The 15,681-nt window shown below is 45.4% G+C and overlaps 1 protein-coding gene across 17 annotated transcripts in view; it reads right to left on the reverse strand.

The window, feature by feature from the left end:
• Positions 1 to 15,681, reverse strand: part of LOC6534033 (CUGBP Elav-like family member 4) — a 266,544-nt gene that overhangs the window by 85,393 nt on the left and 165,470 nt on the right. For all 17 annotated transcript variants that reach the window (XM_039374699.2, XM_015194898.3, XM_015194890.3 and 14 more), the window contains one exon: positions 15,311 to 15,359. In XM_039374699.2, the coding sequence (XP_039230633.1) occupies positions 15,311 to 15,359 (49 nt within the window). The remainder of the gene's footprint in view (positions 1 to 15,310; positions 15,360 to 15,681) is intronic.

Here is a 15,681-nt window from a genome sequence, read left to right on the forward strand (position 1 = left end):
GACTACTCCCACGCTCTCGAAGCCCTTGGGCAACGAAAATGAAATTTCTTTTGCGAAAAGTTTACACTTTGTAGTCCCGGCGTTCGCTCGTCTTTGATGCTCGCAGCTCAGAGAGAAAAGAAAGTGTCAAATTAAATTTAAAAAGTGATTTGCCGCGCTTTCATTTTGTTTGCCTGCCCTTTCATAGAGGGTTTCTTTTTTATATTGCTTGCAAATGGCATGGTGCAAATGCGAAAACATGCCATCATGTGCCAACAAAGAAAATAATGTTTACCAAATCCCCCGGAATATTGAGTTCTTTGTGCATGAAATACGCATAAACTTATAGCATACGTACAACTAATTGCGGTCATATATTATGTGCAGCCAAATTCGACACGGCCAAGTTATCTAAGCCAAAACACTCATTTAGATGGCGCCCGAAACGAAAGACACAAAAAGAATTAAAGAGCTGAAATTGGCCGAGCCAAGCCAATGATGAGCTGGCGACTGTCATTGACCAGCAGGTGTGTTTTGGCCATCCAGACAGAGCTTAGTGTTATCACCCGACGCCACGAGCCCCCCTTTTGGTTCGTCTGGCCTGTCATGATTGACGGTCATTTGTCATTTTCTGCCATTTGCCCATTTATTTGGCCACAACTTTTTTAACCGCTGCCGCCCAGCAGCAAACCGAACCAAACCAAACCGAACCAAAAACCACACGCAAAAGTTTGCGACCCCCTGGATTCTCCCCCCCCCAAAAAAAACCCCTGCTTATGGCACATTTGTCAGACGTTGACGTTATGCAAAAAAGCTGAGAAAAGTGGGGCGGAAGGAATTTGTGTAGGTGTTGCCAACATGACGCCTTTAAGCGCGTATAAATTACAAAAAGCCAAAAGTCAGGCAAGAGCAGAACCGAAAAAGGGTTTTTTATTTCTGTTATAAATGAAGTTGAATACTTTTCCGTGGCAAGGGGGAGGGACACTGAATGCCTGGAAAACCTGACATGTCACGGCGCTTCGCCTTCAACTCCAGAACCAAAACCAAAACAGGAGTCACTGTTTTCAGCCTGCGACGTGTTATCGTTGCGACCCAAGTCCTTTACACAATTGCCACCCTTTCGTTGTGCTGTTTGCCGAGTTTGCCAGGATTGCCAGGTTTGCCAGGAGCATTCATTAAAAAACGGAAATTTGTGATTTTTGGTGTGGCTTGAGTTGAAAGAAAAATTGTTGCCTCCGGTCGGGATCTGATTTTGTATGTTTAATTAGCCATTCGGGCCAAAGCAGACGGCCCGAGGTAGTGGGCCATTAATAAGGGAACGAAAATTCACTTAGAAGTCTGCTCGGGCAAACAATTAATTATGAATATGTGGGTTAATGGAAAACCCAGACTGATTTTCCAGACAAAGTGCTATTCAGCACTTTAATAATGTCTGTGTGTGTGAAAGAAAGAAAGTATGCTACGCTTTAATGCATAATGTCATTAGGCGGGCGAAAGTTTTTAATTTCTTGTACCTGCGCCCCCCCTGCCATCCCTGCTCCTTCTGGCCATTTGGCAAACAAACTTTAAATGCAGCTGCGTTAACTTGGCCTCAACTGGCACACACCCACACACTCATATGCAAATGCTGTTCACATACGCACACAGGCATATGCGCAGGCAGGCAAACTTTGCAGCTAAGCAACAAACAAGGTCCTGCCCAACTCCTGTGCACTCGACAGGAGGCAGGCATCCTAACAGGCAGGCAGGCAAAAGCAATCCATCAAAATTGCACCTTCTTGCAGGAGGAGCTGCTTCTGCTGCTGCCCCATCCTTTTGATCCTGCCCCCTCGGCTGCTGCTGCTGACTAAATTGAATTTAATTTGTTTTGCGCGTCGCACACATGCAGCAGCAGCAACAGCATTACCGCCCAATTCCAGACCACCCACCACCCACCATCCACCATCCACCGCCCACCGTCGAGGCCGAGTTAAACACTCCCCAGAGGGAGAAGAAGAAGACGGCTATTGTTTAACCCCATGGTGGCCCTGGTACCCCTGCGCCACCCCCTCCCCCCGTTAATTTTCCACAGTAAGACGGCACTCAGAGCGCTGCTTTTGTTAATTATTTGATGAATTTTTAATTGATTTTTCGCACACAGCATGGCGGCAAATAACAAAAGCTACAACATTCTTTGGTCGCATCTACGGCTCCATCTACATCTACATACATCTACGCTACAGCTACAGCTACAGCTACGTTCCGGGGTAGACGACACGAAATGCGCTACATTACACCAATATCCTGGAAAATTCTACATACATTTATGCATGTGTGTGTGTGTGTGTGTGTGCATGGGAAAAAAATGTGCACCGTTGCATACTTTTAGTTGCTTTGTTATATTTAAACAAAAGCAAACGACGCGGCGCTGCTGCTGCTGCTGCTGCTCCGATGCATTGTTGCAACATTTAAATTAAGATAAATCACCGCAAAATTTATGGTTTTTAATATACGTGTGCCTGCATGTCGATGTGTTATTGTGTGCGTATGAGTGTGCCACGCCCACCAGCAGGCCGGCTTGTTGCCGCCGCTGTTATACAACATGGAAAACAATTTACTAAATTGCAATTAAGTGACATTTTATACCAGTTCCAGCACGAGCTCGAAACGAAACGAAACGAAAGTGAGGTAATGGCACAGTGACCACCGCCCCGCCCTTGGGGTAATAAATTTGAAATTGCGGTTTGGCAGTTTTAAATATTCAATTAGTTGTGAAATTTTTGCGCCATGGCCAGCCGGCGAAAATTGAAAACGAATGAAAGAGTTGAGAATGGGCGCTGGATGCTGGATGCTGGACGCGGTGGCGCACTGCCGGATTTATGATGATAGCTGTCGATATTCGCCCTTTGCCAAGGACATTTGTGACCCGCGCAGCATCGCTGTGAATGCCGTGCAGAGTGACAGAATGCAGTTCTTAAATTCCAGCATCGTGCAGAGCTTAAAGCAGCTTGTGTATTTTTGCATTCCGGCGAGTGCCGCCGCCCGTGGTCGCCATTTTATTGATGTCTTTTGACGCCGCACTCTGAACCAAGGACAGCATGGCAGGGCAGGACGAAGGAGCAAGGCAAAGTGGATTCAGTTCGGCTCGGACAATGGGAAAAGGCGAAAAGGAGAAGCTGTCCACAGGCGCTGCATTTCCGGCTCCCAGAATGTCCAGAATGCCCAGACTGCCTGCTGCGTCTGCTGTCAGTTTGAGAGATGACGGGGCAAGATCTCTAGCAGTAATTTATTTCAGGGGAATCCCCCCATCCGGCTGTGAGCAAACCCTCTTCTTTATTGTTGGCCCTATTCTCTTGGCCAGAAACTTATTAATTTAGACTTTTTGTTTCGCAAATTCTCGTCTGTCTACCCCTGCCTGAAACTCTAGTTTCGCCGGTTCGTTGGCCAAAACTCGTAGCTATTTCGGGTTTTTTGCTTTGGCAACATTTATGCAAATTAGTTTTGATTGTCTCTGGTTCGCTAGAGTGTGGAGGGGGGCGGTGGCTGGAGGAGCTAGGAAATTGAAAGTTAATTTGCATGCTACAGTTAAATACACAACAATAACTGTCGGGGAGAAACTGGTGGCTGCCCCTCTCCTTTCCACCCCCCAAAAATAAATAAAAGCGGCATTTATTGTTGTTATTATTGCATTATCCGTTGCATACTTTCGAGCGCTGTCGCTTTATTTAATTGCACGTGCATAATTCTTTTAAAATACAGTTGCAATTATTGCCGGCAGACGTAACTCTTGGGCAGAAATTTATCGTCTGTTCCAGTGGGGCTCATTGCTTATGCAGACCGGGCTTAAGCTGGGTGAGTCCTGCCACGTCCTGCCGAGTCCTGGCTCGTCCTGCCTGCCATCCATATCCATTCGCGCCCTTCTGTTTGCTTGCTCTGTAATTTTAATAAGTTTTCACAGTTCGCTTCGCGCTGACCAACGAACAGGAGCCGTTTTAAGGAGCTTACTTGCATATTTATGTCACTTTCGGCCAAAACCCAAAACCCACCCACATGTAATTCACTTCTGCCTCGTAAGTGGGTGAGTGGATGAGATGGTAAAATGGATTGGGCACCGATTTCCAGTTTTGTTTCATAATGGAGACAATTTTCGAGCCGCAACATCTGCTGGGCCAATCGAATGTCCTTGCTCTCGCTGTGCAGCATTGGAAACTAAATACCAAATAATAATTAGCCAAAACGCTTGGCGGTTATAAAGCACAACTGTTGCCAACATGGAGGGTAGCTATCATTCTGGGCCAAGACAAGCTGGCAGCACTATAAACTCATCAACGTAATGAAATTTGCCATTTAGTCAGTTGGAGAGTGATTTGAGGAGATGGAAGCAGCAGCGAGTCCATCAAATAAGCGAGCGAAACGCGCATGTTTTTAATTACAAGAACAGGATAATGCCCTGCCGAGATGAAGGATAACGCCAGCGAGCTGCGAAGGACGAGGACGTCACATTGTCTGATAGTTAAAAAATTACTAGGATTATGAAAATATATATATGTATATATATATATGTATGTGCATATGTAAGTATCCATGCGCTTGTGCTCCTGGAAAATGTCGAGAACGTAATCGAATGAAAGTGAAGATGAGTTGGGCCATTAATAAATAAATGATTAATGGATATATGGGGTGTATTAAACGGGCACCCTTCAGTATTTTCGCCATAAAAATTACATTTTATTGGCTGCTCTTTGAAAATATATGTGAGCTAGTTTAATTGAAAGTTGGCAGGACAACGAGGACGATGACGACGATGTCGACGACGGCGACGTTGATGGGGAAGTACGATAAGGACGACTATGCGTTTGACTTTGAAACGACATTCAAACGGTCCCTCGCTGCACAGAAGGGTAATAAAATTATGATGGAGCTTATGGCTCAGACCACACTCGCATTCGAGTGCCATTGTCTGCCTGTTAACATGCTCATTATGGCCTCGGAAAGGCAGAAAGAGAGCATAAGCGGCAGAGCCAGACAGAAACTGAAACTCGTTCATGACTTCACTTCAATTATAATTACGTCAAACAGTGCAACAAGAAAATGTGCAACTTGAGGCAAACAAGATAGAACAGAATGGGAATGGGCAATGGGAATGGCAATGAGGACTCAACTGAGGATTCCAACAGGACTCGTCGCAGGACGCAGGACTCTGCTCGACAATTGTGTGCGCACACAGAGGGGCAAACGAGATAGAGAGACAAACAACTTGAAAGTGAGCATTTCCTTTTAATGCCTTTTGCTCATTTTTTTTATACCCGTTACTCGTAGAGTAAAAGGGTATACTAGATTCGTTGAAAAGTATGTAACAGGCAGAAGGAAGGGTTTCCGACCATATAAAGTATATATATTCTTGATCAGGACCAATAGCCGAGTCGATATGACCATGTCCGTCTGTCCGTCTGTCCGTCTGTCCGTCTGTCCGTCTGTCCGTCTGTCCGTCTGTCCGTCTGTCTGTCCGTCCGTATGAACGCTGTGATCTCAGGAACTACAAAAGCTAGAAAGTTGAGATTAAGCATACAGACTCCAGAGACATAGACGCAGCGCAAGTTTGTCGAATCATGTTGCCACGCCCACTCTAACGCCCACAAACCGCCCAAAACTGCCACGCCCACACTTTTGAAAAATGTTTTGATATTTTTTCATTTTTGTATTGGTCTTGTAAATTTCTATTGATTTGCCAAAAAACTTTTTGCCACGCCCACTCTAACGCCCACAAACCGCCCAAAGCTGCTACGCCCACACTTTTGAAAAATGTTTTGATATTTTTTCATTTTTGTATTAGTCTTGTAAATTTCTATCGATTTGCCAAAAAACTTTTTGCCACGCCCACTATAACGCCTACAAACCGCCAAAAACTGTGTTTAAGACTCTCCTTCTCCCTTCCACTAGCTGAGTAACGGGTATCAGATAGTCGGGGAACTCGACTATAGCGTTCTCTCTTGTTTTTTGTTCGCCTCTCGTTCTTTTTGTTTTATATTGCATTACATTTGCCCTGCCAGAGAACATTAAAAACAATGCACACAGACGACCGAGACTCGTCCTGGCAACATTATATCCTGCCCAGAAGATGAAAACTGTTTTGAAGAAAACTCATAATTGCTTGGCACAAATTGCGAGTTATAGCCAAAGTTGGTGGAGAAAAAAGGAGGTAGAGAGAGGAGCTGGGGGATAGAGCAAAGAACTATGGGCATTCATCAAATAACTTTTTCGCCTGGTCAGGTTGGTCAGGTCCTTCGACCTGGGTCCTTGGACACACAGCAACAATTTCTGAGCGAAATGAGCTGATAAGGTGGGCTAATCGAACCGCCCGTTGGCATTCCGCCTGTTTGCTATGCAAAAGTAAACTTAAAGCTCGGCAATCCACTCGGTAGCAATGCACTTACTCCAACAAATCGCCTGTTGTTTTCGGGGGGTAAGGGAATGGATGTACGAGTATATGAAGAGGGATATTTGCCCGGGGCAAATGTGGCCGGCAACAAAACATAGTCGAGTCATACGGCCATCTATATATCTATCTATCTATATTTAAAGGGTTGGGGGCGGCGGGCAAGTCATCCATTCAGCCGGCCATCCATCTATCCATCCATCCATCCATCCATCTATGCAGTGCAGCAAGTCATGCAGCGAAGCTCGCTGACCCGCACGATGAAGCCTTTGTCTGTCCTCCTGGCACCACCCGTCATCCACCCACTCCTCCGAATCCTCCTCCTCCTGTTGGCCAGATCCTGCATGCATTTGGCTTTACAAACAATATTTGCCGTTGTTGTTGTCTTCACACAACAAACTACATCAGGCTCAGGACTGTGCTGGCTATTTGGGAATCCTCTTTTTCACTTTTCGGAGAGGCCAACCCCATCCACCCCATCGCCACCCCAAAAAAGTCCGCCCCTAGAACAAACTAATATGCTATGCTTAAAGCGTACATATTGGACTTATAGTTGTTGTTGCCTGTTGTTATTTTTGATGTTGTTTGTCTGCCGAGGAGGAGAACAAAAGGCCTCCTGCTGCTGTCATATTTTGTGTTTTCCCACTCGCTCTCTCTCTCTGTTGTTGATAGGAGTCTCCCACTGAGGCTCACAGGACATGAACGGATTCGGACCGGGACCGGGACCGAGACCAGAGCCACGACGACCCTGGAGTTCACGTTGACGAACCCCGAAACGCTTTGCCTGTCCTACGCTTATCATATAAATTCTTCTGGCTGCCGGCTGCCTGTTGTTTTTCGCTTCTGGTTCGGCCACGCTCTCCTGATCCTATGCCATAACAAAAAGGCTAAAAAGTTTAGTTGCTGCTGGCTCCTGTTATTGAAGGCTTAAGCGTCCTGCCGGCCGTCGAGTTAGTTAGCAGAAGCCAAACCTACACACACCCACATACTCACACACCCACACACACCACTGCATCCCGTATCCTGTAAACAAAGCAAACACACACATCGAACGTAGAATCATCGCTAGACGAAAACAACAGCAGAGCGGAGCAATGGGTCGTCAGTCAGGAATCTGAACAGGGATTGCACTCGACAAAAATTAGATTTCCAAAAAGAAAAGCCCCCATTTAAATGGATGAAACCTGTATGCAGGAGTACATAATAGTACGTGCTAGTGCAGGATTTTGATTAAAATGGAATTCTGGCATACATTTAGTCATACATGGCAGTACACCCTATACCTTGATCTTAAACACATAACATTTCAAAATTAGTGTTTGGTTTTCTCGAAGTGTAACCCATGGGCGATATAGTCTTCCGTCCAGCTCTCTAAACAGTCAGGTCATTGATGTGCGGTGCTGATGCAGTTGCAAGTGCATTTACTCCTGACCGGTGACGAGAGACTTGGCTAAAAGCAGCCACTGGCGAATATTGTTGCATAGTTTTTGTGACACGTTCGAGAGGATCGGGCTGCAAGGAAGTGGGTTGTAGCCTCGAATAATTTCCATATCCTGTGTAGCTGGGGTCTAATGTATTAACCAACCGCAGGACTCCTATCGGCCGCAGCTCCTTGTGGCCTGCCAACACGCCATTTGGCCATATCTCTGAACCATTCCCAGACGGGGACGTGTAAAGGAGACAGATAGCAGCTTTATGCGTTCCTTGCCCCACCGCACTTACATACATATACAAGTATATACATATACGTATATACGGCTCATATACTTTACAAATCTTGATAAGTTAATAGAAGACGTCGGAGGAGGGCTGCCAGAGAGCAAAGACATGTTTTGGCCAGTTGGCTGACAGCGGGTGGCGGGGATACGGGGATGCGGGGTGTTTGCGTGGAAATTTTGGCACATTAAAGCCAAGAGTCGAGGCAGCCAAAAAGTAAAATAATATGAAAAGTCTCATAAAAATAACAACGGGGGATCACCACGACCACCACAACAGGGGAGAAATACTCGTAAGTTTTTCGCTTGAATTTTGTTTGTTTTCATTCTGGCGACAAGTTTTCTCGGCGTGTGTTAATTTAGGTGAAATCAATATTGGGGCGTAGGTGGCATTTTCTCGTACTCGTTCTCGTCCTCGTCCTAACAACATTTCATATTAAGGCAGCAGCTATAAAAATTAACGAGCTGCAAGTAATGTAGCATACTTTCTGCCATCAAATGCGCTCTGCTGCCTTCCTGTTGGCCATTGTTTCTAAATGCGATAGCTGCTCTGTGGCTGGGCGGCCTGTCTGTGTTTAGTATTATAATGTCATTATCATTTTTATTATTGCATTTTAAATGCATTTGCCGCCAAGCAGTTTTTTGCCCTCTTTTCATAATTTTTAATGCCCAGTCAGAGAGCCACAGCTCATTAAGCAGGAATAGCTGCAAGGAGCGGCGACTGTCTTGACTTGCCAGTGGTGCAGAAAAGATTAATGTTCCTCACGTGTCCTGCGCCTGTCCTTTCTGCGTTCTCCTCTCTCATTTCTACATTCTGCAGTGTTGCCTGGCCAAAGTCGCTTCAAAGTCATGTTCTCGATTCCGTAGGATTCACGGAGCCATCTTCTCCCACCGCCGCCCACTGCATTTAAAGTATGTGCAGCTTATATTCCTTGGTCCTGCTTCGTCCTGCTTTGTTCTGCAGCTGACTTGTTTGTTTTTCACCCCTGCCCATAAACATAAATGGCCCACAGCTAGGTCAATCACTTCAGATCACGCTAAAGTGAGGAGGAATAGGGTTTCTGAGCAGGAAGCTGCTGCAGGATTTGAGGCAGGACATGAAAAATTGTATTGAGCAAAGCACTTGACTCCCATAAATTTGTTAAATATTTTATCACTTAAAATCACTTCCATTAAAAATCACTTCCATTGAGGACAAAGTAAAATATTCAGCCTTTACTTTTCCCACAAAGATCCACATATCAATTGATTTACTGCTATTTACTTTCTCCTATCACGCTTTAAATCCCTAAATGGTTGCGACCACAACAAACTAACTAAATCCCTCGACAATAACTAAAATGTACAGCACCTGCCACGCCCCCCGCCTAGTGCCCTTCCCCTTCGAGTGACCCAACACTCGTAACTATTACCATAACATTTATGATTATTAACCTACAATGCGGGGCACTCTAAATGCAATTAAGATTACGATCTATATTGCATTTTCTGTGTTGCAAAAAGGAGCCTGGCAACTCTGCCACGACAAACAATTAAAAACAATGCGCCTCCATCTTCCGTTTCCCCTCCCCTGCTCCACGACAATAAAATGCTGTTCCAGATGCTTATCCACACCGGGCGCCCATATTGCATAAGAAATAATTACGTTTTATATTACACATACGCCCCGTCGTCCCCCTGCGGCTCCAGCATTCATCTAAGTCTATTGATTGCGGCCACCATTTCACCTTTTTTTTTTGGTTGCCGCCACCCGCTTCAACACAATATCATCACACGAAAGTGTCGCGTTTGCGTGTCGCTTATCATTGGCCCTTGGCCAAAACAAAAATGAAGACACCCCAAAAGCCGAGAACCGGGGCTGAAAAGCAAAAAGCGTCAGACAATTGCCGCACCGATAAGATCGGCCAGAAAGAAATGTTTTTGTGCTCTGTCCAGCGGGGTGCACCTGACTCAAAGGGAAGCAGGGCCAAAAGGACCTTAATCGTGGCCAAGCTACGCCAACCCGTTTTCAATAAGGCGAACTGGCTCATAAATTGGTTGTGGATGGGCGAAGGCATAGGATTCAAGTAAATTGCTTATGAACCCTCTTAAGCCCATTGGTATTGAAAGGTGCACTACAATAGTATTTCTAATCCACACTCTTTCAAATTGAATTTACCATTAAAAAAGCGTACGTACTGTACAATTTCGGTTACTTGAGAGCCGCTTTTCACGCTGCTGCGTAAAGGTAAACATGAAAGAAGCCGCCCATCAAAAATGTCTACGTCAACAGACTTGACTTTTGGTATTTTATGCAAATGTTTCAAGTGTCACGGACTAAAATGGCAATTGAAACGCTAATGATGACATTTGGCAGGCCTAAGCAGCGGGCCAAGGAAAACAAAATAACAAAATAACAAACTAAAAACAAAACAGAGCGAAAGAGACAAAATGCCCTTCGTGTGCTTTTCCGTTTCCTGTTGGCGCTGCGCTGCGCTGGGAAAACATAACAAATCGTTTTCTTTTCGTTTTTCCTGGCCCCGTTGTTTTCGCTTCGTTTTTTTTTTTTCATTCTGGTTGCTTAAAAGGAAAGTTTGCATGTAGGCCTCTGGCATTTTTACGAGGCATTCAGCCAATTGACAGGCTTCAGTCGCTCGTAAAAACAAAATCAAGCAACGAAGAAAAATGATGCGCAGAAAGGAGCTGGAAACTGTCGAAGGGAATGAAAAGGAAACTATACGGCCGTTTGAATCGTCTAAAAGTATACTTAAATATTTAAGGACGAGCGTCGGCGATGGAAAGGCGAAAGTTTAAAAAACATTAAAACGCATTTAGCAGGCTGTTCTGGGCCTTTCAAATGTATACATATTGTATACCCGTACATACATATTTACGGAACAGAATCTGCTTGCCCCGCCCATAAATACTTATTATCGCTTATTCGAACTTGTGAATGCTGCCAGCAGCGATGCTTGTTATTTACTTTTATTCGAGCTGGCTTTTCCTTTCCTTTCCATTCCTTTCGCTTTTCCGTCACTGAATTTTGTGCGTGAGTTGTCAGTGCGAAAGTGTGTGCGAAAAAAATCGATTTTTATTTCGTCTGCCCAGGGAAAAAGGTCAAAAACAATAAAAGCCTAAATACACATACGAGCCTTTGAACTGGCTTTGATAAAAGCGGCGTAGTCTCAGCCGCAGGAGCAGAAAAAAAAAAGGAAACCGAGTCCTGGAAAGGACTCTTCGGGGAGGGTAAGCCTCCAATCAATGGCTGTGCGTCGCTTTTGGTACGTGTGAATTTAAGCTGATTAAAGAATTGAGCTCCTCCGCCCGAGAGCGAAAAGAAGAGACGAGACGAGACGAGTGGAGCGGAGAAGGACGAAGGACGAAGAATAACGCAGAAAGGCAGAAATTGATGTCTGCTTTTAGGCGTAGATGCTGCCTTGGCTTTATTTATGCCTTTTGTCTGGGCTCGGAGGCTTTGTTATTTGGGGCTTAGTGGCGAATATCCCCGTCCTTTTAATTTGCACCCCACAAAAAACGAACACACACACTCACACTCACATGTGGGACAGATAAAGGAAGTGGCATCCGCGGTCGCAGCTGAAGCCAATCATCATTGGCAGTCAATCTATATTACAAATTCAATTGAATTTGTCGCTCTTTATTTGCGCTAATCAAATTGCGAGGGCTGCCATAAAAATGTTTGAGACTAATAAGGCCGCCAGCAGGTAGAGAAAGTGTGTGCCGCCTACTTTATGGTCAAAAGGATACTTTTGGCAACGGAAAAGTGGGGAAAAGCACAATTCAAATGCGTAATCAGGCGTAAGAAAAGGGGGGGCCTTGTGAGTGGGGGAAAGTGAATGGCAGCAAACGAAATGAGAAAAGTTTTTTTGGTCGGGAATTGGTGGCGGCCAACACTGCGTATTATTATTATTATTAGTTTTCGCCCTAAAACTTTTCGCAGCCTGCTTATTAGCAGAAGTAGTGGAGTGGTGGAGTGGGGTTACTGTTTCTGTTTCATAGCTCATTGCTTTTCAATTTGATCAGACGTTGTCTATAATGAGTTCTTCAAAAAGTTTTCTTTCGCTTGCAGCTTGAACGCTGACGTACTATACATATACGTTCTCTCCATTAATGTTCTTCCTTTTCAAGACTGGGAATATTTTTATTTTCTTGGTTAATTTTCGACTGTCATTTATCATCGGGTGAGGGATGTGAGGAAATTTTTATGGAGTTGATTTTTAATCTTTTGCAATCATTCCCCTAGAATCTCCATGCCCGCACCGCAGAAGGAAATGAATATTTATAAGTATGATGGATGAGGCGAGACGGGAAGTGCCCCAGGTGGAAGAGGGCTGGAGCGGCATCTGATTTACTGACGTGTGACAAGGAGTCAGGGATAAAGGTAAGGAAATTAATGCGTAGTTAGAAACATAAATCTGTGCGTAGTCCTTGCCACGACGCACGACGTACGGGAAAATGGCGGGGATTTCACAATTTATGTTTCGTTTGCCCAGCTAAAGGCAGATTCTTTTCGCTTACGGGTCGTATGAGTGATATTAATTTGACTTTAAGTCGCTCGTCCTGCAGCCGAGGAATATCAAACGTAACACGTCAACGTAGAGCGCAAGCGAACGTATGCAATTTACGTGACATCATTACGTGTTAGACAAGTACAAATTACGCGTGAAGGAGAGAGAGAGAAGCAAAGGGAGGGAAAGGCAGACGACAATATGAGTTTGATAATGATGAAGCATGGTGTGTTAGTGTGCGTGTGTGTAGGTGTGTGTGTGTGGGCGGGAATATCAAGATAAATAACTAAGCAAGGACATGTGTGTGTGTTTGTGTGTGTGTGCCAATGAAACGAAAGTCATCAGACTCAGATATGGCACAGTAGATTGCAAATGCGACAAACGTTGTCGGGACGCAGGACGCAGGACACAGGACGCCAGATGAAAGACAAAGGCAACAAATTGTACTCGAGGTCCTGTTGGCTTGGGATTTAAGGTTTCGTTCTCGGATTGGCAAGCAATGGTTTTGGCCTGGTCAAAGCCCAGACACAGACATGTCAACAATGCCTCAGTAAGTTAAAATTGATGAAGTTAGCAGGCCGAGCAGGAGTTTTGCGGGGAGTGCACAACCCTTTTCAATCAGTGTTCCTTCAGCACTTGTCAACTCTGGAATAAATATATTCATATACCTAACCCTACACCCACCCCCACTCACATTTCATGCTTGATTTGAGTTTAAATAAATTACGCATCTTTGTGAGGCTGAAAAATGCAAATGTCAGCGGGTGAAAACTTGCAGCAGCCGGCAGACCAGCAATTAAACTTGTCCTTGTCTAATTGCATTTTGGCCTAAACCGAAGGAGCCAAAGCCAAAGATCCCTTTTACACACACACACACAGAGGCACAAACAAACGAAGTCAAAAGTCGCAGGACTTGGTGCCGAGTTGCCAAGTGCTCTGCTGATAGCGGCCCAAAAAGTTTAGCGCTTTAATTTCTTAGAAATTTGTTCCAACTCGGCCAACAGAGTGAGTAGCGAGGATGGGGCAAACAAAGCAACAAACAAAAATGTCGACTTGATTGCGTCGCTGATGGTTTGGTGGGCCTGCTTCTTGGATGCTGAACGGCCAAGTCCTTAGTCCTTGGCGAAGCCGAAGCCGAAGTCCAAGCTCTAGCCGTATAGACCAGGTCCACCATTGTGCGGACAGATTGCCGGCAAGTTGGCTGAGTTGAGCTGAGTCGAGAGTTGCTTCAAGTTCCCAATCCCCAGCGGATTAGAAAAGTTTAAATTGTTGCCAGCGAGAGCAAAGGACCAAAAGGAGCAGAGCGCTCTGCAGCGGCAGTGGCAGCAAAGCGAAATCGAAGCAGCAGCCGAAGAAGAAACGGATGAATAAAGGGAGCAACGTAACGATTAGTGCTTTCATGTCCTTTGCCAAAGTTTAAAGGTCATCCGGAGGAGGGTCCTGCGCTCGCTGCTGATTTGACACATCAACTTTGTCAAGGTTTTTGTGCCACACAGCCACCAGCGACAGCGACTGTTATGAGCAATGGCTGTGTCCTTCTACAGGACTCCTCTCTTCGCCCGCTGAAGTTGAGGTCCTGGCGCGGGTGTGTGTGTGTGTGTGTGTGCACAAGCAATTTGTGCAATGGACATTTTCGGGCGCTGGCATTCTCTGCTCTGCAGTGATAAGCGCTGCCAGCTGCAAAATGTCTTAAAAGATTGCGGAGTGCACTGACTTTTAGTCCAATTCAGCCCGTGGGGCATCCTGCGATGATTGCGAAATGTGTAGCATACTTTTGTGCGATTGTACCTTTTCAGTGAGCGGTTTTCATGGGTTGGCATCGGGGATGATGAGCTGATGGGTCGATGGGCTGGATCTAACCCACAGCGGGTGGGAATATTGAAATTACTTTGAAGCTGCTGCATAATGAGCCTGTCAATAAGTTTATCAAAGCAACAACTACTCGGGACGGGCCTGACCCAAAAAACAAAGTTGAAGTGCTGTGTAAATTATGCAAATCTTTATCATTCTTTTTTTCTGCTCTGCGCTGCAGGGGAGGTGGAGGGTTATATCGAGGGGACTTGGGTCGATGGGCTGTCACAAACAAGCGTGAAGCTCGACAACTGTGTGAGGGGCCCAGTAAAAACAATATGGCGCCCTGGCCAGCGAGTCCTGCTCCTCCTGCCACTGCTCCTCCTCCTGCTCCTGCTCCTGCTCCCGCTCCACTCTTCCCCGGCTGACTGCCATTGACAGTTCAACGTTGTTTTGCTATACGCTTTTCCCATTTTCTCTACCTTTTCCAAGTATTTTTTCGAGGTTCGCCTCGCTCCGGTTCAGCTCTGTTCTGTTTTTTTGTTTTTTTCTTTTTTTTTTTTTTGTGAAATGTCAAATTTTTGCAGACAGTTTTGACAGTTTATCGAAGTGCGCCCGTAATTTTTGCTGACGTGTGTTGTAGGTGTTGAAAATAGCAGGCGAATGCTTAGATGTGTGGGGGGAAAGGGGGCGTGGCAAAAACTTTGGCTGCCTCTGCACTTCTCGGCTGAGTGCTTTGGCACAAAAACTTTCGCCCCAAAAGGAAGACGGGTCAAGTTTTTCGTAATTATTTGTTTTGGGTCACCTATGGAGACTCACAAATTGATTTTCTGGCAGGGAGTCCACAATTCTGGGCATGCGGGGCATAGGGGCATAAATGAATATGGCAGGTGATTACTTACCGCTGCGACTTTCATTTTCAGCTGGCTTCAGCTGTAAAGCACGGTTCATCTGCAAATAGAGAGAAGAGCAGAAAAAAAGAGCAAATTAATATTCGGCCGAAACGAGAGTGACGATTAAAAGAGCTTTGGCGTTAACGGTGTTAGCAATAATGGCCATTTCCATTAAATTGCTGGTCGGCATTTGCATCGGCATCGACATCGACATCGGCCAGTTCGCCCCCTCAAATTCAATCAACTTTCGTTGGCGGTCGGGTCGTGAAAGAAGAGTGGAGAGACGAGACGAGAGCTCTTCATAAACACCTCCCAAAACACATTTGGCCAGCGAAGCATTTTCAAGCATTTAAATGCCACTCAATATGCAAGCCCATCTC

This window comes from Drosophila yakuba, chromosome 3L (genome assembly GCF_016746365.2).
Source record: "Drosophila yakuba strain Tai18E2 chromosome 3L, Prin_Dyak_Tai18E2_2.1, whole genome shotgun sequence".
Taxonomy (NCBI): Eukaryota; Metazoa; Arthropoda; class Insecta; order Diptera; family Drosophilidae; genus Drosophila; species Drosophila yakuba.